A 21,275-nucleotide genomic window follows, 5' to 3' on the forward strand; every position below is an offset into this window, starting at 1 on the left:
AATTGCTCAACAGACTTCAGTTCAGCGGCTACCTTTTTATGACGGGTTTTGTACATGTTGGCCAGCGCAGTCTGGGAAAAATACGCTTGCGAATGGAGCCGTGGAGCTATGTAGCTATGGGAGCCATATCTTTCACCGTGTAGTACTGGCGTCTTTTCATCTTCTTGAATCCTTTTCATGTTGTGTAGCATTTTTTAAACGACTGTGTTATCGACACCTGCTCTGTGGAGGCACTCGTTGCTGGGTGCTTGTCAGTCTCTCTCTCTTTTTGAGCCATGTGCTGTACATATCCGGTAACGTTGGCGGTAATACCTTTCGGCGCTGCAACGTTTACATTTGACATCATTTTGTTCGGTGTCGTCGTCTTTACCGAAGCTGAAACGCATCCAAGCGACGGACACTGCGTTTTTCTTTTCTACAAGCTGCCTGTTGCTCAGCTGACTCGGTGTTAGAGTTCGCCTCCATGTTACTTCCATGCCGCTGACTGGACGGGGCGGAGTCACGTGACTACACACGCGGTAGTATGTTTTTAAGAGGAAAGTAGTGACAGGATTAAAAAAAACGAAATAACCGACAATGGGAAATTACGTCGGTTAGAGGTTCTGAATTTCGGTTTCGATTACTTTTCGATTAACCGTCCAGCCCTACGTTGGAGTAATGTCCGAGTGAAATTAACAGCTATTAATAAAGATAAGTGAAACAAGAAAGATTTGGGGTTTTTTTTTTTTTTTTTTTAATGTTTAGCGAAATTGAGAAATGTTAGAACAGCCAGTCTAAAACTGGAAAATCTTTATCACCAATGAGGCACTAGCAGCACACCACATATTTACTCTATGTTTTACATTTAACAATAGCAGTGTTTACAAGGGTTTTTTTTTATTATTATTATTTTATCTGTAGACTTAACGGCTTTACCCTACAAACATGGACCCGTTTCGAGTCTCATTAGGAACCGAGAGCAAGCAATTAATAAGTTCCAAAAAGGCTTTACTTATTTAATTGCTATTCTGTATCATTTAGTTCGGTCTGTGGCTATAATAATGATTACCGCTGTTATAAAGCATACATTTTTTCATTATAATAACTTATTTTCCCCTCTGTTAACGTCATGGAATTATGTTCCCTTCATGTCATACGGCTTTCTGCAATTATGGGGCAGTTATGTATTTGCAATCTATTATCCATAGTATGTCGTTATATTGTTTCTAATAATGATGGATGTTTCTAAAACCATTATGCATGTCCCTATAATTCCCACTTCAAATCTCTCTCATTGCCAGTTACTGTCCAAACCCAAATTCAGTGGAGTGGAGAAGATAAAGACGATTGGCAGCACCTACATGGCTGCTACGGGACTAAACATTCCTCCTGGACAGGATTACGCACAGGTGTGCTTTTATTTCTCAGCGTTTTTAAAAAGATTTCTTTGTCCTCTGTTTTCGTGGGGGTTTGTGCCGCTGTCCTTGGTGCTGAACTTTTTTTTGTTTTGGTTTGCTTCAAGACGTCAAACGTAGGGAACATTAGGAATGAATTTATTTACTGGCATGATCATATGAAGACCCATATTGCCAAAGCATTTCGAGGATTTTCCTAAATATGAAGAGACAGGAAAATCCTTCTCGTACTTTTTATCTCAGATCTGAATTTGAATCTCGTTCTGTTTTTAAGGACCATGACCGGCAGTACATGCACATTGGCACAATGGTCGAGTTTGCCTTCGCTCTGGTGGGGAAACTTGATGTTATTAATAAACATTCCTTCAATGACTTCAGGCTGCGTGTGGGTAAGAAAGAGAAAGGTCCAAGCAGAAGCGTGGACTGGTTATACAATAGCACTCTGAAGGTGTGGATTCATTTTCTAGAACAGCTCCGATAGTTACGGCTGTAATTTCAATTAACACGCTCAGTCTAATTTGTTATTGTTCCTATAGTAACAGCTCGTTGGCAGACATGCCACATAATCTAAGGCTAATCATAAATGGGTGTTTACAAATGTGTTGTTATTTAACAAAGAAAAACATAAACATTGATGTTTATTTATGACAAGTTGCATTATTTTCTTCTATTAACTCCGAGAGAGTGGGGGTGAGGTAATTGGTGCTTGTTTTGTTTTGTTTTGATTTTTGTGATTGTTGCAGCCGAAAACGCTTGACTTGCTGTGGCTTTTTTTTTTTTTTTTTTTTAATTCGGTTTGCTTTTTTTTTTGCGGAAAACTAGTTGAGTTAGAGAAATCGCAATCGCACAAATTTTTTTGCAGCGATGTTTGTTGGTAAATGAGACCTTTTCGCTGTACTCTTGTTCGACGTACGCGAATCTAAAAGGGTTTTGGCTGAATGCGCGCCGCGATGACGTCACATGACGCATCTTGTCCCAGATCTGCGGAAAATCTGCGATGATTTTGAAAAATTGCGAGCTCCTCAGAATACTGCTCGAGTTTGCTTGATTCTGAGTTCATTTCTGCGATCGCAAAATCCTGGAAGGACCGAGTTTAACCTTACCTTGTAGCTGTATACAATTAAAAAGCGTGACGTGTCATTCATTACTAAATTAAAATGGCATATCGCTGTTGTACAAGAGGACTAAACAATCAACGTTGAGCCACGGAATATTTTCCTAGAACAGCACAACCTTTCATGTTTTATTCCTTACTTCAACAATGTTATAATTTGCACTTGCCTCAACAAGGAGAAGGGTGACATACACTATGTAGTCAAAAGTATGTGCACACCTGTCCATCACACTTATATGTGCTTGTTGAACATCCCATCCCGGATTTAGTCCTCCTTTACTGTTATCATGCGCTACACTCTTCTGGGAAGGTTTTCCACTAGATTTTGGCTCGTGGCTGTCGGGATTAGTGTTCATTCAGCTACAAGAGCGTTAGTGAGGATGAGATTAGATACTGATGTTGGGATGATGATGAGACTCCAGTTCCAGTTCATCCCAAAGGTGTTCAGTGGGGTTGAGGTCAGGGCTCTGTGCAGGACACTCGAGATCTTCCAGTCCAACCTTAACACACCGTGTCGTCATGGAGCTCGCTTTGTGTACAGGCGCATCGTCATGCTGGAACATGTTTGGGAAACTGTTATACTACAGCATACAAAGGCATCCTATACAATTGTGCGCTTCCGACTTTGTGGGAACAGTTTGATGAAGAACCACATACGGGTGCCATGGTCAGGTGTCCAAGACTTTTTGGACATGTATAGTATATTGAACCTTGTCATTGACCATTGCTCTGTGAATGATGCCTATTCCGCTGTAGGCTTTCAGGGATCAAGCCCTCTCAGGATGCAGGATGGGTAATCAGACTTAACTCAAGTCACTCCATACTACTAATAGCACTGCAGTACACTGGCACAAAGCATCATCAAAGCTCAGTATAAAGCTCCAAGTCCTTTAGCCGTTTTGTTCTGTTCCGGTCAAAATAACCCATTTAAATTTTTTACTGGGAGTAGAACAAGTAAGCATGACTATTCTAAAATGAAACTTTATGTGCTGGGTATCAGACCTCTAATCAACAGGGGAGATCTCTTTTTTTTTTTTTTTCGCAATGCATAGATTATATTCACATCACTGAAATAAAAATAACTGGGCTTTGCGATTCGGAAAGCAAAACGGCGATTTTTAATTGCGGTCACATTTCCCTGCATCTCTTATTACTCACCCACCTGCACACAGGGGCTGTCAGGAGCACGGCAGAGCAGTGGAAAGTTTTTTTATGGATCCGTTTCCATAAATACCGTTAAATTAAGAGGAAGGTTTAAAGACTCTCCCGTGTCATGAAAAGTTTTCCTTCCGTAAATCTTCCAGAAAACAAGTCACATCAGAGATCGTACTCTTTTCTTTGTTATACGAAAATATATGTAATATAAAGTTTTTTTATTTGAAATGTATTATTAGACGCAGATTACGAAGTCCCTGTGAACTGTTACTATAGGAACTTTAACGTATTTCGGTCCCTCCGGGATTTTGCGATCGCAGAGACGATCGCAGGGAATCGAGCACGCTCCGCAATATTCGGAGGAGCTTGCGGTTTTTAAAAAAATCACCGCCGATTTGGGACGAGACGAGTCATGTGACGTCATCACGGCGCGCGTCAGTCCAAAGCCCTCTTCGATTCACGTGCGTCAAACACGAGTACAACTAAATGGTCTCATTTACCACCGAACATCACTGCGAAAGAAATCGCAATCTCGCCAATTCGAGTAGTTTCCCAGCAAAAAAAAAAAAAAAAAAAAAGAACAAAAAAAATCCTCGGCACGTTGCGTCGCAAATGTTTGTTTTTTTTTAAGCCGTAGCCAAAGCAAGCATTTTTGGCCGGAACAATCACCAAACGAAATCTGCGAAATCCTGTAGGAACTGATAATAAAACGAGCTCGATAATGTGTGCACCTATCATTTACATTATAGCCGCAACTACTCTCCAAGCTACAGAACCTCGCACATGACATGCGGGTAAAAAAAAACAAAAAAAAAACAAAATATTACTTTTTAATAATAATAATAATGAATTTGTTTCCTCATTTTAGGTCAATCTGGCTCTCAAAATGTACTGGTAAAAACGAACTGGTAAAAACGAGGCCGCGATTTACCAAAACTGATGGAACGAATGAATAAAATGTGCTCACGTATTAATTCATAAGTCGTGGGAACAAATGCTTAATTCGTGGCCACGATATATCGTTTTGTTTTAACCGGACATCACGTGCGGGGCTCCGTAACCCAGCCATGATGTTATAGAAAATGAATGCGCGTTCTGGTTCAGGAATTCCACCATGCTATGGTATAAGAACTGTATCTTGAAATTGTACTGCTACACAACATCTATTAATAATCCTAAACAGAACTAGAAGGTTAATAAAGTGGTGTGTCGTCGTCATCAGGAATAAACCACGGCCCCGTGATCGCGGGGGTAATCGGAGCGCAAAAGCCGCAGTATGATATCTGGGGTAACACGGTGAACGTGGCCAGCAGGATGGAAAGCACTGGGGTTCTTGGGAAAATCCAGGTACATTCTGTTCTGCTCTAAAGAAACTACACTGTCATGGCAGCATTTTACGTTTGACATGCTTTTATGTTAGCCTTCTATGTTGTGTTGTCGTTTATTTCGTCGCCGTGAAGAAGAAACCCGCCATAAACAGTAAGAACGTCCGTTAAAATTGTCCCGGCCCAACTTTTTTTTGGCTGAAATGATCGACACTGCGAGTCGATCAAACCTCTGAATGTAAATCACTTCGTGTATGAACGTCTCATGACGTCCAGTGAAGTATAAAAGCATCATATATACATATAGACGTTGATATAATTCGTGTAATTCATGTTTTGTTTTTAATTTATATCGATCTCCGAGTTGTTATTGTTAAATTGCAGGTAACCGAGGAAACGAGTCGGATCCTCCAGACACTGGGCTACATGTGCTCGTGTCGAGGGATCATCAACGTGAAGGGCAAAGGTGACCTGAAGACTTTCTTTGTGCACACTGAGATGAGCAGATCCTTATCACAGGGGACTGTAATGCCTTGACCGTCTCATCTGGCTGTTTCTTTGTGCTTCTCTCACAAACACACACACACATACACACACACAATACAAAAGGGACGTTTGTACAGCAAACTTTATTTCAACCAGAATAACTACTTTAAACAGAACTTCATTTCTCACCAAGGATTTGTATGGACTTAGTGTGTGTGTGTGTATGTATGTGTCAGTCATTTTAGACAAGGACAGATGGGTGTCTGTCAAATGTTTGTGTTCATGTTTTGTTGCCGCCATTTTCTTATCCATTAAAGACTTTCTATATAAGCATCTCTGCGTCCCATTTATACATGTAAGCTTTTGCGAATAAAAAAAAAAGCTTGACACTCATTACCACCACAAATGAAGAGCAATATTTGTATTTCTATCAGCTGCAATGATCATCACAATAATAATAAAAAAAAAAAAGCACCTGCTATTAAGACCTGCTCCTTGGGGTTTTTTGGGGTTGTTTTTTTTTTTTTTGCTCAGACTGGAAAGACAGAGCCGTAGCCCTCCTCCACTGATTTGCTAATGCCGTTTTTCCTGTAAAACTCGCGTATGTGAGCAACACGGGCAAACGGGCGGTCCGACGTGTACGACGGCGCCGGCGGCCGGCGGCCGTATTCGGATGAGGTGAGCACGGCTACGGGTCTGGAGCATTCCTAGGAAACGGTTGCAAAAGATAAAAATTACAAATCCGAGCGAGAAACGATCGTATAAGGAAAACAGATCTTGAGGTTGAGAAAACAGAGTGAATTTCCAAGCTAGAAATAAATGAATAAAAGTACGGTCCCGTCTGTGTTAGATGAGTGACAGTTCCTTAAAAAGGGAAGTCTATTTTTCTAGTTTTTCAGCAGATATTTAACTACTCGGCTGATTAATGAGCACGGAGGAAGGAGCTGTTGTTCTCGCTCCAAATACACTACATCTCGACATCTGGAAGAAATGGAATGAATTCAATGAATGAAATTTTTTTTTGACTTAATTGACACATACAAAACAAACTGTGCATAATCGGGTACGGCGGTGCTTGAAAGTTTACGAACCCTGTAAGAAATTACAGACTGCCTCTCAGCAGATTCCACCCCGAACTGTGCTAGGATAAGCTTGTTCCCCAAAAAGGCAGAACTATCTAATGGGACAATTTATCTGAGTCTCAGCAATGTGTGTATAATTCCACCTAAAGTGACATTCGCACAGTTATAGCATGTGAGCGGCAGTCGGACATCAAGAACCATCCCTGAACAAAGGGCTACGTGACAGTAATTATCACTCAGAAAGACATCCGTCTCGACAATCCTATCGCCTCACCATTTGGGGGTCACACCTGTAAAGACAGCCGTACTGTTAGAACGGAAAGCGAGCGCATCAAATGCGATCCTTAATTTACATTTAGAGTGAAACTCCATTTACATTACGTACAGGAAACCCGGTTTGAAACACAGTATAAAACGTCTGAGTGGATATTGTTCGGGGTTCGCTTCGACTCTGACGAACCTGAAGTGCTTCATGTACTTTTAGTCACTGCCACACTGTGATAAAGTTATTCTTCTTTGAGATCTTCGACATCCTCTTCATTTTTTTTTTTTTTTACAAACCCTTTAGAATTTTCTAAGTATCTGCATAAATATGACCCAAAACCATCATCAGATTTTCACACAAGTCCTCAAAGTAGACAACGAGAACCCAATTAAACAAATGAGACAAAAATGTTATACTTGGTCATTTATACATTGAGGAAAATGATCCAATATTACATATCTATGAGTGGCAAAAGTATGCCACTCTCTAGGATTAGCAGTTAATCTGAAGGTGAAATTAGAGTCAGGTGGTCTCACAATCAGATGTGAATGAGCTCCGTGTTTTATTTAGAGAACACGGCTCTATCAGAGTCTGATCTTCACAACGCATGTTTGTGGAAGTGCATCATGGTATGAACAAAGGAGATTTCTGAGGACCTCGGAAAAAGAGTTGTTGAAGCTCATCAGGCTGGAAGAGGTCTCAAAACCATCTCTAAAGAGTTTGCGCTCCAACAATCCACAGTCAGATCGATTGTGTACAAATAAAGGAAATTCAAGACCATTGCTACCCTCCTCAGGCTGTAACTGCAGACAAACATGGTTCTACCGAGTACAGACCCGATGCGGTGAATATTTATACAACCAACAAATGTCTGCTTTTCTGTTTCATTAACCTTTAACTGCATTACACTGTCGTGTGTTCAAATGTTAGAAATATTGTGTACATCAAAAATGGTTAAAAAAAACAAAATATTTAATTCCATTTCAGTTCTGGGTTATAACAGTAAAAATGTTGACAAGCTCGAGGGGGTGAATAATTATGCACGGCACGGTGTATGAGACTGATATTTAATATACAGTAACGTCCGAGACGTAAAATGAGAGTAGTGTTAACACGGGTTTCTGGTCGCGCGTCTGGGAATTGATTTTAAATTCTCGATCCATCATGCTCAGGGATAAATCTGACATCCATGGAAGAAAGCAGAAGGCCGTCATGAAGCCTTCAAGGATTTGTAGAAAAACTGAAGTGTCCTTAAAAATAAAAATAAAAAGATAAGCACTAAACAATAGGTTGGGAAATGTGCTCTAGAAATGACACTGATCTACAGTACAGTAGGTCTTCTGAATGAATGAGGGACATGTCCTGCTGAACTGGAGTTATTACTCATCCACTGGACAGAGCACGGCAACTGCGACGTGCAACAGCACGGCAAGTTCCACTCTGAAACGGAGTGGATGTGTTCATATTGAAATACTGCTGGTGTGTTTAGTAACTGTGGTGCCAACTGTCGGTTGGTGGTGTAGTTACGTTCTTCCCGTGAGAAGTTAGTGGTTGTGTCGAGCTGCTCTCACAAGGGGACGTCGTAATCACTAGTGCAGTTACAAGACGAGAAAACAGTCAGGTTTCACAAGAGCGTGTTTTTTTTTTTTTTTCACTCAGCATTTAATGAGAAATGTGATGCAGTTATACGACCCAGTTAGGCAGAGACTCCACTCGGATAGTTCACAATCTGGGAGATGAGTGTGATGGTGTTGGTGGCGATATTAACATGAACAATCAACTGTAATCTATTTACCTCCCACATCTGTCTCTCTCACTCTCCGCCTCTCTCTCTCAGTCTGTCTCTTTCTCTCTCTCTCACTTGGCCTCTCTGTCTCTCAGTCTGTGTGTGTGTGTCTGTGTCGCGCTCTCTCTCTCAGCCTCTCTCTCTCCGTCTGTGTGTGTCTGTCTCTCTCTCTCTCTATCTCTCAGTCTGTGTGTGTCTCTCTCAGCCTCTCTGTTTCTGTCTGTGTGTGTGAGTGTCTGTCTCTCTCTCTCTCAGCCTCTGTTACTCAGTCTGTGTGTCTATCTCTCTCTCTCAGCCTCTCTGTCTGTCTGTGTGTCTCTCTTTCTGTTTGTCTCTCTGTCTCACAGTCTGTGTCTGTGTGTGTGTCTCTCTCTCTCTCTCAGCCTCTCTGTCCGTGTCTGTCTATATTTCTCTCTCTCTCTGTGTGCACGTCTGTTTGACTATCTCTCTGTGTCTGTGTCTCACTCTGTCTGTCTGTGATGTGAGGTCTGTCTCACATTGGCTAATGTTAATGTTCATGCGTCCACCATCAGGAGAACACTGAACGACAATGGTGTGCATGGCAGGGCTACAAGGAGAAAGTCACTGCTCTCCAAAAAGAACATTGCTGCCAGTCTGCAGTTTGCTAAAGATCACATGGACAAGCCAGAACGCTACTGGAAAAATATTTTGTAGAAGGATGAGACCAAAATAGAATTTTTGGTTTGAATGAGAAGGGTTATATTTGGAGAAAGAAAAACACTGCATTCCAGCATAAGAACCTTATCCCACCTGTGAAACATGGTGGTGGTAGTGTCACGGTCTGTGACCGTTTTTCTGCATCTGAGCCAGGACAACGTGCCATTATTGATGGAACAATGAATTCTCAATTATACCAGCGATTTCTACAGGAAAATGTCAGGATTTTTGTCCATGAACTGAATCACGAGAGAAAGTTACTAATCACACGAGTCGTTCTACCAAAGAATGCTTAAAGATGAATAAAGTTAATGATTTGGAACGGCCAAGTCAAAGTCCTGACCTTAATCCAATAGAAATGTTGTTGAAGAACCTGAAGTGAGCAGTTCATGTGAGGAAACCCACCAACATCCCAGAGTTGAATCTGTTCTGTACTGAGGAACGGGTTAAAACTCCTCCAAGCCGATGTGCAGGAAACGTTTAGTTGCAGCTATTGCTGCACAAACGGGTCACACCAGATACTGAACGCACATTCACATACTTTTCCCACTCGCAGACATGCAATATCGGATCATTTTCCTCACAGAATAAATGATCAAGTGCAAAATATTATTATTCTCATGTGTTTAATTGGGTTCTCTTGATCTACTTTTAGGTCCTTTTTCTGCAGAAATATGGAAAATTGTAAAGGGTTCACAAACTTTCAAGCACCACTGTGTATTAAACAGAGTGTGGTTCGAGGCCTGTGTGATGTGAAAGGAAGGAAGGAAGGAAGGGAGGGAGGGAGGAATGTCTGTAGTGGTGACAGGGGAAGGAGTTATCCCGGGGTTAGTGGGGGTTAGTGTTGGATGTGTGAGGGAGGAGAGCTCACCTCAGTGTGGACGTTCAAGCCACGGCTGTTGGCGTGCTCTCGGTCATCACGGTGTAACTTCATATCATATCCTTCAGCTCGCCGGTATATGGAGTCGTACAGATGCTTTTCTGCTGCCTACATTTCACAGGGGGGGAAATATTACAATGACAAACAAAGTGCTGTAACTCTACGCGCACAGAATGTTCCAAAGTTTCAGCTTGTTTCTCAACTTTTGGCCTGTGCTACCTTAGGAGTCGTGTTGAAATATCTTCTCTCTTTCGGTTCATTTCGTCTCGGCGGTATAAAGCTGAACACAGACCGCGTAGAAAGTGGTTTTGACTCTGTTTGAGTCGGTTCGTCCATTTTCGAAGACGAAGTTGCAATGACTAGCGGAAAATTATGTTACTTTTGTGTTGCTAGGATACGAGAATTTGGACCGCGCATGCGCCGCAGATGGGGCGCGTTCCAAATGGACATATAGTGCACTCAAATATGTGACGGTGGAACGCGGTTCTTTTAGAGCATATCTAGTGTACGGAGGTAGGGAGTCATTTGGGATTTGAACTTAAACCCTATGTTTACAGACTAATCAAACCAACCAACAACAACAAAAATAGAAGACTATAATTATATTTGATGTAATTTGCTGATCAGTTTGTTGGCGCTTTAAGGTTTCTGAAGAGGATAAGGGCAAAAAAAAAGTGTGATTAAAATCCTTTATAAAAAAATTCTAATCCCTCTTATATAAATGAAAATCACAGCAAAACCCCCAGCTCTTGATATTCACTTTTCATTCTCCATCAGTTGGACTTGTGGTTTATTTTCTGCCCCCTATTCAGTCCATCACAAGAGGAGTCGAGATCTTTATAAATAGCTTCTTCTTTGTTGTTGTGTTTTTTTTTTATGCAATAACTGCATCGCTTAATGACAAACACACAATCTGTTCTTTTGTTGTTGTTGGTTTTGACATTTCAGAAGTGCGCTCAGAAAGTGCTTATGGAGTACTTACTTCCCAGTGTCACTTAAAAACTAGGTTAGCCACTTCATAACATTATTTCACAACATTACCTCTGTGTGTGTGTGTGTGTGTGTGTGTGTGTGTGTGTGTGTGTGTGTGTGTGTGTGTGTGGGCAGGCTGAAGGGGGCTTGGTGGGATGAGGAAGGTAGAAAAATGGGTTACCAAGCACACACACATATACAAGGAATTTTTGCCTAGATTTGGTGTTTACATAACGGGACAGAACAAAAAAAAATACCGTGTGAACAGACCGATCAGCGATAACCTTAAAAGCACCTGCCTATTATTGTGTAGGTCCACCTTGTGCAACCAAAACAGCTCTGACCCATCGAGACATGAGCCCCAGAAGACCTCTGAAGGTGTGCTGTGGTATCTGGCACCAAGACACTAGCAGCAAGTCCTGTAAGTTGCGAGGTGGGGCCTCCATGGATCAGACTTGTTTGTCCAGAACGTCCCACAGATGCTCGATCGGATTGAGATTTGGGGAATTTGAACTCTTTTTAATGATCCTCAAACCGTTCCTGAACAATTTTTGTGGTGTGGCAGGGAGCATTATCCTGCAGAATGAGGCCACTGTCATTATTGAATATCGTGGTCATGAAGGGGTGTACAATACTTGGTCTGAAACAGTGTTTAGGTAGGTGGTACGTGTCAAACATCCACATGAATGCCAGGACCCAAGGTTTCCCAGCAGAACATTGCCCAGAGCATCACACTTCCTCCGCCAGCTTCTCTTCTTCCCCTAGTGAATCCTGGTGCCATGTCTTCCCCAGGTAAATGACGTACACGCACCCGTCCGTCCACATGATGTAAAAGAAAATGAGATTCATCAGACCAGACCACCATCTTCCATAGTTCAGTTATGTGTGTATGTATATGTAATGAGTCTTTACTGGTCACATATACATTACAGCACAGTGAAATTCTTTTCTTCACATACCCCAGCATGCCAGGAAGTTGGAGTCAGAGTGCAGGGTCAGCCATGATACAGCACCCCTGGAACAGAGAAGGTTAAGGGCCTTGATCAAGGGTCCAACAGTGTCAGCTTGGCGGACCTTCCAATCATTAACCCAGAGCCTTAACCGTCAAGCCACCACTGCCATATATGTATATATGTTTTAGAAGAATAATCAATGACGTGATCCATCACCACTCTGAAGTTCATTATTTTCCAATAAATCTCAAAGTGTTTTATTTCTCTTATGCCATGGCAATTTGTAAGCGCTAACACAGTTTTATTTATTAAACACATTGTACAATTGATCTGTTTATAGTTCTGTTCATATAGTCGTGCCTGTTACATCCGTGAAACGAGGTTAGTTCCTGTTATCACTTACACCTCACCAAACTCTCTTTCTCTCTCGTGACGTTGATCACCATGTTTGTGTTACTGAGAAACCTCAGAAGAAGACCTCCGTCCTGAAGACATCTGACTGGTACAAAGCTCTGACAACTGGAGACTCCTTCCAAATGTGCTACATAAACATCTCCTCACTTCATCATATCAACAATTTGCACACATTATTTTTTTTTTGTGGTTTCTGTTCGTATGACGCGTCCATCGTGCAAGTCCCTGTGAAAATAACATATCAGAGCGAGTGCATTAATATAAACCTGTGATTAGTTTTGCCGTCAGAGCCGCTGTTATCGAAAATGAATCAACATATTCTGACCAATCAGAATCGAGAATTCAGCAGCGCTGTGGTATAAATCGTTTTGTAGAACGGATCGTTTCCCAGCTTAAACACTACAGCAACTTCAGACATGTATAAAGGAAAATTCGCTTGAAAATCCTTCTTGAAGGATGACTTAAATGGACCGTTTTGTCATCCTGCAGCTCCAAATGTTATTTATTACTCTGTAAACCCTGACTTCTGAGCTGAATAAGCACATTTCATGGCTGATAGCACCATAATGTAATCTTCAGGTGACGAAGGAGTTCAAGCAGAAGTACAGGATATTGTATTGTATACGCTGAATTAAGCTCAGTTAAGTGTTAAGCTAAGTGCTACTGATCCAGAAGGTTGTGAGTTAAAATCATAGGACTGGCAGAAAGCCACTGTTGCACCCTCTAACCCAACCCTTACCCTCTGGATAAAAATCTGGAATGAAAAAAAAGGGTAAGCTGTTAAAAGTGCCATCGTGATATAACTCTCACTATTCCTTCTACCACATTCTGCAAAATAAGTGAGTAGAAATGTACAATGTATGTGTAGCTTTATACTGTATGTAAATGATTGCTTATGTATCTGCGCCATGGTGGCACAGTGGTTAGCATTATCAGCTCACAGCTCCAGGTTTCCTCAGGGTTCTCAGGTTTCCTCCTCCCAGCCGCCAAAAATATACAGGTAGGTGAATAGGCTATGAGATATTGTCCCTCAGTGTGACTGTGTGCATGCATGGTGCTCTGTGATGGACTGTCGTCCCATCCAGCGTGTATTCCCACCTCATGTCCAGTGTTCCCGGGATAGGCTCCAAAAACCTACCTGAGTTAGGCTGGAATGCCGGGATTGCCATCAAGGCACAGCTGAGCCCTTCCCCCCTCCACTGCTAAACCGAACGCTGCCTTGTAAATTGCTTGGGATAAAATGTAATTATGCATGATCTTTGGTAGAAAATGAAAACAGTGTGTTAGCACTGCAGACTCACCTTAGTCTAATTACCTCATTATAGTCTCAGTCTGCAACTGCAGCACAATAATCTGCATCCAAGCTTCCATCCGTCTTTTCAAGTCCATACAGGTTCCCCAAATTTATTTTCCGTTAGGCGTTAAATGAAACTTCAGGAGTACTCCTGGAGACCTGATTGAGCTCGTTATAAAGTCGGCTGCTCTCTGCATTGAGGGCACTGAAAAAGAGTCCAATCAGGGAAAGCGTACAGCTCATTCAGCTGGAACTGTAAAGGGAAAGTGAGCAGCTGAGGGACAGAATCACTGAAATATCATTTACCCCAGGGTGTAGAATATATTTTAGAATACTGGAGAGGGTTATATATTCATACAGCTTAAATTTCTTTCCTTTTGCCATTTTTCCCACATATACACCTCCTGGCTCACTCCCTGTGGAATGTAATGCAATAACAACACAAACACTGAGCGAATTGTGGTAAGACATAATGAGTACAAATAGACTTGTCTTACCACCATTTCTTCAACCGTGCTAAAGCTGATGAAATAAAAGTAAACAAATAAAATATCATCTGCTGAATCAAAAAATCAATCTTTGGCTTAAAAAATAATAGTAAATATTTACAATCGCGTTTCATTAACGGTTTCTTCTGTTTCCTAATCTCATCGGTAGTATTGAAATTTTCAAGAAAAAGTGGCCAATATAATTTTTTTAAAAAGGAAGAAAGAAGAAAGAACATTGTTTATCTGGTCTGTAGCGCCCTCTGCTGGTCTAACTGTGTAGCGCCAGAGTAAATAAATAGCCACTCATTATTTTAATTGATATTATTGATATAAATTGATATTGGTATGTGTGTAACTACTGCCATTTGAGGAAATTTATAATAATAATAATAATAATAATAATAATAATAATAATAATAATAATAATAATATTTTTCTTATCATAAATTGTCTGTGGTGTGAGTGTGTGATTGTGTCCTGTGATCTACAATGGATATAAAAAAGTCTACACACCCCTGTTAAAATGACAGGTTTCAGTGTTGTAAAAAATGCAACCGAGATAAATCGTTCCAGAGCTTTTTCCGCCCTCAATGTGAAATTACAAGATGTAATACGTCTTCAAAATTCACAAAAGGACAAGACACAAACTGACCAGGGAGGCTGCCAAGAGACCTATGGCAACATTAAAGGAGCTGCAGGAATATCTAACAAGTACTGATTACTTTCTGCATCGCTCGTATTCTTGACTATGTGTACATGTCTGGGGTTTGGGGTAGGGAGGCTAGACAGAAGTCCTTTTTCACAAAAAAACATCCAAATACAACTAAATCACCCAAAACAATGTGGCAAAGTTTGTTATGGAATGATTTTTGAGTGGGAAAACTTTGCCAAGTCAAGATGTGCCAAGATGTGCCTGATATACTGAGAGGTGTAATACAATCAAAGAGTGCTTCAATTAAGTATTAGTTCAGGGGTGTGCACACTTATACAATTAGGTTGTTTAAAGTTTTTTTCTCTCTGAAATGTGTCTGTTTGGATTTCAACGTTATTTGCACAGGTCATAATTTTTACATTGAAGGCAGAAATGTTCTGATATGATTTATCTTTATTTCATTTTTGGGGGGCATAACAAAAACCTGTTGTTTTAACAGGAGTGTGTAGACCTTTTATATCCAGCATGTGTGTGTGTGTGTGTGAAAATAGTGAGCCACTCCTTATTTGCACTGATATTAATGGTATGTAAATAAGCACTGCCATTTGAGAAAATAGATAAGAAGAAGAAAAAGAAGAGGGGAATACTAAGTAGATCATATTTTTAAAGTTTTAGACTGCATAAAAACGAACAAGATAAACACAATGAAGTAAATAATGTATCAGACTTCTTTTTTTTTTTTCGTCTTTAACATTTAACCTTCCTATTATGTTAGGGGAAAAAGTTACCTACATTATGTTGTGGGTCAAAATGACTTCCACGGTTTAAATACACACACATTAAAAAAAAAAACAGCAATGAGAAAAAGCGAGATTTATCAGTATTTCAGACATCTCAAATGTGGAAATGAGTCAAATTGACCCATAATATAATAGGATTGTTAAAATGTGTTGTAACACAGAGTTGGGGGTTCGATTTCCGCCGCTGTCCTGTGTGTGCGGAGTTCGCATGTTCTCCCCGTGTTGCGGGCGTTTCCTCCGGGTACTCCGGTTTCCTCCCCAGTCCAAAGACATGCACGCTAGGCTGTTGGCATGTCCGAATTGTCCGTAGTGTACGAACGAGTGTATGAACGTGTATGTGATTGTGTCCTGCGCTGGATTGGCACCCTGTCCAGAGTGTCCCCCAATTGTACCCCATGCTCCCTGGGATAGGCTCCACGTTCCCCACGACCCTGTAGGATAAGTGCTATAGAAAATGGATGTATGTATTTGATTAGTAATATATTTTTTTAAAAAGGGCGTGTCAGTGACGTAGTTCTCAAAGTGTCAATCAAAGGGAAAGTCCAGTTGATTGGTGATGAATCTAGTAGATGTTTTAAGTCTTTTTATTTTATTTTATTTTATTTTTTTTATAACTAATCATGGATTCGTTTAAGTTTTCCTTTTGGAGAACTAATTTTTTTTTTTTTTTTTTTTTAAGGTTAAATAAGAGCTAGATAAAATAAATAAATAAATAAATAAATAAATAAACTATCCTACTAAGCAGCATGACGTGTAACCCAGTCCAATGTTCGTGTGCATGAATGAAAAAGAAAAGTATCCTCTGCGACAGTTGCACGATTGCATCAGGACGTATTTTGTGTACTGTACACTTCAATAACAGGCCTGAAATGTGGAAGAACTCGTCCTCAGCTTTCCATAAACTGTAAACTGATAAACCGTCACCATTCCTTCATGTCGCTAAGGAAGTATGAGAAGTATGAAAGAAAAAAAAAAAACACACACAAGTCGCTCGCGCCTGGAACGCAGGCAGGCTGGGACAGGACTCGGCAGTGGGCGTGGCCTATAGTCGAGAGGGCGTGGCTGTTTGTATTCACCAGAAACAGTACACAGAGAAAAGCTCGCAGCTCCAGGTAAGCTGGTACAGGGTCACCTGTTAGACTGTGGCTTTGAACAGCAGGATTGCGTGTGCGAACTTTTAAAACTCAGTATCCTTTGAAACTGACTGAGGAAGTTGAGAAAGATTGTGTGAGAAAGTGTGTGTGTGAGAGTGAGTGTGAGTGAGAGAAAAGCGTCCAGCACTCAAGGAGGGACCTTACCATGTGGAGAAGAAGCCTGGAGTCACCTTAAGGTATTGTTCATAAACAGCATATAATTCTCACTAATAGATGAACGTTAGAATAGCTCTTGTGATATATATATATATATATATATATATATATATATATATATATATATATATATATATATATATATATATATATTAGTTGTATAAGTTTTTAAGAAAGAAAAGAAGAAGAAGAAAAACCCCTTGAGCTTTAACTTCACTGAAATGCTGAGTATTAACTGGGATATGAACTGTTTGTGTTGTGAAATCCAGCAGCTACATTCTGGTCCACGATTAAAAACAATGTAAACACTTGCTTGTTGAATGTGTAATGCTGCCTGTCGGCTCTGAAGTGTGTAAATGTTTCAGACATAAACATAAACTTCTTTATCATAAACTACATTATCCAAAGCCAGTCTATCAAGTAAGGTGTTCTGTCACAAAAAAAAAAAAAAAAAAGTTTGTACTGCTGACATTTAAAGTAATTCCCCTTTGAGCCTTGGGCTCATTTTCCTAGATTTATAAATTGACTACAAGGAACCTACTTCAGTAAAAAAAATCCCTCAGTACTTGAAAAGACCTGAGCTCAATTTATCATCAGTCCTTATCTAAGTTTTCGCAGAGCTGTGGTAATTCTTTAAAACTCGTCATTTTTTTTTCTCAGTCTCTCTCACAGAATAAGTAGCCATGCGTCGCTTCAGTTCAGAAGGATCCCTCCTGGACCTGGACTGCTTTCCCTGGAAGAGCGCACCTCAGAAGGATGCCCGCTGTGATGAAGAAGAAGAAGAAGAAGAAGAAGAAGAACCTATAAGAAGAAGCACGTATAAGACCCCGCCGTGCCAGGATGACCGAGTGGATCACGGAGCGGCGTCTCTGCCCACCACGCCGACCGCTTTGCAAGACCCCAAGAGCAGATCGGCGAAGGATCACGCCAAGGAAATGAGCTATAGTATTGAAGATCTTCGAGACCTAGACATACCGTCTGGTCTGCTCAAGGTCTCCAATCTCAACGAAAGCTTCAGAGCGTACAGTGACAGTCAGCTGGCGCCGCACTCCACCAGCAGCGATGAGAGCGCAGAGAAGGACGACGTTCTGTCCCCGTGTTCGCCGTCTACGTCCACGCTCAACTCCTTCTGCTGTAACTCAGGCTTGGGGACGCACCAGAATCCGCACCATGTCCGGTCCAAGCTGTCGTCTGCCAAATTACATCTGAAGAGTCTGTTTTGGCAGGTAAGAGGGGAATTGAACTCTCGTTTTTTCAAGCCTCGGTATATATATATAGGAGGTGTTTACCAACGTCATGTCCTATTACCAATAGAGATCTTTAATGAAAAAGCCAGAAGTGATGGTGGAAAGGGAAAAAACTTCCTAAGACAACATGAGGAATAAACCTTGAGAGGACTCAAAAGGGAATCCATGCACATGAGTGACGCTGCATAGTGGGATTATAAATCATTTTACAGTCTACAGGTGTAGAAAAGTAAAGACACACAGTGCTAAGTGTGTTTGAAAGGATGTTCAGTAGGGATACATTGTGAACAAGAGTCCTGGGACGTTCACAGGACAGTCTTTATGATTGCAGCAGCTTCTTAGGTACTGAGATTATTCCCTGAAGGAAAGGTGAGACGGAGTTTGAGAAGTGCAAATCTCCGCTTAGGATATTTTCTCTGTTCGGAGAGGTATCGATATCTTATCGTTTGCGACATACCGGTAGAATTCTCCCCACAATAAGAATTCGCCTTCCCGCGATAATAACGATAAAGCCTAGCCGATGGCGTATTTCTGTGAGTTTATCGCTAAACGAGATGCTACCTCTACAATCTGGAACTGGTTTGGTTACAGAAAATCAGTTTTATTGTTAGATCAATGTTTGTGTTTCTGAGGCGCTCAAGATCACAGCTATCACTTATCGCCAAAAACAGCGGCGCACGGTACTATATTCATATCGTCACTGATATCGTTATCGCAATAAATACCAGAAACTTATATCGCGATATAGTTTTAAGTCCATATCGCCAATCCGTATGGGTTAGTCGTTTGAAACGGCTTGAAACAAGTGTAAACGTTATAAATCCGGCTCAGGTGTTTGTCGACTTCTCGGTCTCGAGTGGATCGCACGTGCATCGACCGTTTCGCCGTTCTCTTCTGGCATTCTGCTTGCTTAGACATTCGTTCAAATCGAAAGCTGTGTCTTAAGAGCACTCGTACACAATGTGCCGTCACTTCATTCATTCAGTTGGCAGACATAGCGCTGACAGCTGAAGCATGATTGTTTTAACGAAAGACCAAATCAAACCTAGAGCAAACGATTCAAAGGCCATTTTGAGGAGCCTTCATTTCCTTCTAATGCACTTTAATGCTTTTCCTGTTCTCATGTCCTACTTTCTCCATGACGTTAATGAAGCTCAAGTGTTGCGTAATCGCTTCTTGAATCTGGTCCCCTGTGGGAGGGTAGGGTGGGGGTGTGTGTGTGTGTGTGTGTGTGTAAGAGAACTGAAGAAATTTGACCTGATTTGCTTTTGTTTGGAAAAAAAAAAAATCACTTCCTCCTTTGTCTTTCTCTAGAGCCCACACGCTTCCAATCCCAGTCTCAGAGTCCCGGAGCCCAGAGAGCAGGAAAGCAGGTAGGATCAGTTTGAGATCACAAATCACCAAAGGGTTATGACAATAGGATTAGTCATGTTCTTTGTGAGAGGTGAAATTGCACTATCTACGCTTATATGTGGGTGTGGACGTTGGCTCGGATCAATTGAAACTCAGACTCACGACTCTAGATTTCTATCTAGTTCGTGTCCTAGTCAGTTTTGTCCTTCGACCCCTTATCTTGGTTTCCTTTTTTAGCTTCATCCTCATTTGTCCTGATTAACCTTGCCAAGTAATTCCTCATCACCCTGTTTCTCGCTTATGCTTAGTGCCAAACAGCGGCGATCCCGCTTCACAAAGCAGTGGAGTCAGGTGGGTCACGCGAAGACCCGGCTCAGCAGGGCGGAGATGGAGAAATGGGCCGAGTCGCTCGACGTCATTTTCAACAGCAGAGGTGAACAAGCAACAGCATTTTATTTTTATTTTTTTCTTTCTAGAATTAAGTTTGTTTCCAGCTAATTAAAAGGTATCTGTGTTGCCTCCAGGGTATTGGTGAAACTTTTGTATGGGGGTTAGAATTGTTTCATAATTCCAAATAAACAGATTACGATCCACGAATAAATGTCGTGAGAGTTACACTAATTCAGTTGAATGAGATCCACAAATATATGGTAGTAGATTCACAAAAATAAATGAAATCGAAGAAATTTAAGACTCCGAATGAAGACTCCGTTTGCGTGCCCCGATTGTAAAACAAAACATGATTGGTTGGAGCGAGCATGTGCTACAATTGGTCAGGGCAGTGTGGCGGTTATCCGATTGGCTCGAGTAGACGGTGGGCGGAGTCCAACTATTTGTGCGCTCTTGATGCTAGAAATGTTTCAAAATCCACAAAAAGAGTCGCGTTTGGGACATAAAAACTTAGTTGTGTTTAAAAAAAAAAATTATTTGCAAATCTTATTTATTCGTCGATTTTAATTTATTTTTGTGAAACTACTAACGTATATGTTTGCGGATCTCGTTCAGTGAACTTGTTGAATTTTTGTAAGTCTCACTACATTTCTTGGTGGATCGTAATGTATTTATTTTGGACTTATGTAACCGTTCCCATACTTTTGTGGTCTGCTCTGATCTGTTGATGGCATCAGAAACGAGCTTACCCTTTCTGCTCGTATGACTGGTTATGCTTGGAAACGGATCAAGTAGGACAGCCTTTAAAAGCCTGCAGGGCTTCATCGGAGGACTATTGTTTTTGAGTAAAAATGGATTTGGCAACCATGCTACTCATTTTAGGACTTTAATCTGTTACAGAATCACTCTGCTCTCACTAGCTTCAATTCATCGTGGCATTGATTCATGTTGACATGATTGCGTCACACAATTGCTGCAGATTTGCCGGCGTCTCCAGTTCTGCAACATGCCAATGGTGCGCTGTTGGGTTCAGAGCCGGTGACTGGGGAAGCCATTATAAACCCTGAAGCCATTGTCATGTTCGTGGAACCACTTTTGAGCTGGCTTTGTGATACGGTGCGTTAAATCATTCAGGTATACTTACGCTGGAAGTAGCTATTAGAAGATGTGTAAATTTTTGCTGTGAAGGAATGCACATAGTCAGCAGCAATACTCTGATACTCAGCTGTGGCATTCA

General features: G+C 41.1%; 3 protein-coding genes across 5 annotated transcripts in view; 2 read left to right on the forward strand and 1 right to left on the reverse strand.

Moving 5' to 3' along the window:
- Positions 1-5,589, forward strand: part of adcy2b (adenylate cyclase 2b (brain)) — a 77,980-nt gene extending 72,391 nt beyond the window's left edge. For 2 of the 3 annotated variants that reach the window (XM_017481536.3, XM_017481539.3), the window contains 4 exons: positions 1,281-1,388; positions 1,669-1,783; positions 4,886-5,010; positions 5,373-5,589. In XM_017481536.3, coding sequence (XP_017337025.2) covers positions 1,281-1,388; positions 1,669-1,783; positions 4,886-5,010; positions 5,373-5,525 — 501 coding nt within the window. In that variant the 3' untranslated portion in view covers positions 5,526-5,589. The remainder of the gene's footprint in view (positions 1-1,280; positions 1,389-1,668; positions 1,784-4,885; positions 5,011-5,372) is intronic. The other variant, XM_017481538.3, reaches the window with a different exon arrangement.
- Positions 5,590-5,598: 9 nt separating this feature from the next.
- Positions 5,599-10,582, reverse strand: cfap90 (cilia and flagella associated protein 90). The gene is made up of 3 exons (XM_017481546.3): positions 10,385-10,582; positions 10,157-10,273; positions 5,599-6,181 (listed from the first exon to the last, which is right to left on the reverse strand). The coding sequence occupies exons 1-3, from the start codon at positions 10,499-10,501 to the stop codon at positions 6,005-6,007; spliced, it is 411 nt and encodes a 136-aa protein (XP_017337035.1). The 5' UTR covers positions 10,502-10,582; the 3' UTR covers positions 5,599-6,004.
- Positions 10,583-16,801: 6,219 nt separating this feature from the next.
- si:ch211-152p11.4 (regulator of G-protein signaling 3) overlaps positions 16,802-21,275 on the forward strand; it is a 10,761-nt gene continuing 6,287 nt past the window's right edge. The window contains exons 1-4 of the mRNA XM_017481545.3: positions 16,802-17,068; positions 17,709-18,274; positions 19,610-19,668; positions 19,957-20,081. Of these exons, the coding sequence (XP_017337034.1) occupies positions 17,732-18,274; positions 19,610-19,668; positions 19,957-20,081 (727 nt within the window). The 5' untranslated portion in view covers positions 16,802-17,068; positions 17,709-17,731. The remainder of the gene's footprint in view (positions 17,069-17,708; positions 18,275-19,609; positions 19,669-19,956; positions 20,082-21,275) is intronic.

The sequence above is a fragment of the Ictalurus punctatus genome, chromosome 12 (assembly GCF_001660625.3).
Source record: "Ictalurus punctatus breed USDA103 chromosome 12, Coco_2.0, whole genome shotgun sequence".
NCBI classification, from domain to species: domain Eukaryota; kingdom Metazoa; phylum Chordata; class Actinopteri; order Siluriformes; family Ictaluridae; genus Ictalurus; species Ictalurus punctatus.

Coding starts and splice junctions, on each gene's coding strand:
- cfap90 (XM_017481546.3), bottom strand. CDS start 10,501: ATGGACGAACCGACTCAAACAGAGTCAAAACCACTTTCTACGCGGTCT. Junction 10,274..10,384: donor ATTTCAACACGACTCCTAAG/GTAGCACAGGCC, acceptor TGTGAAATGTAG/GCAGCAGAAAAGCATCTGTA. Junction 6,182..10,156: donor GCTTGAACGTCCACACTGAG/GTGAGCTCTCCT, acceptor ACCGTTTCCTAG/GAATGCTCCAGACCCGTAGC.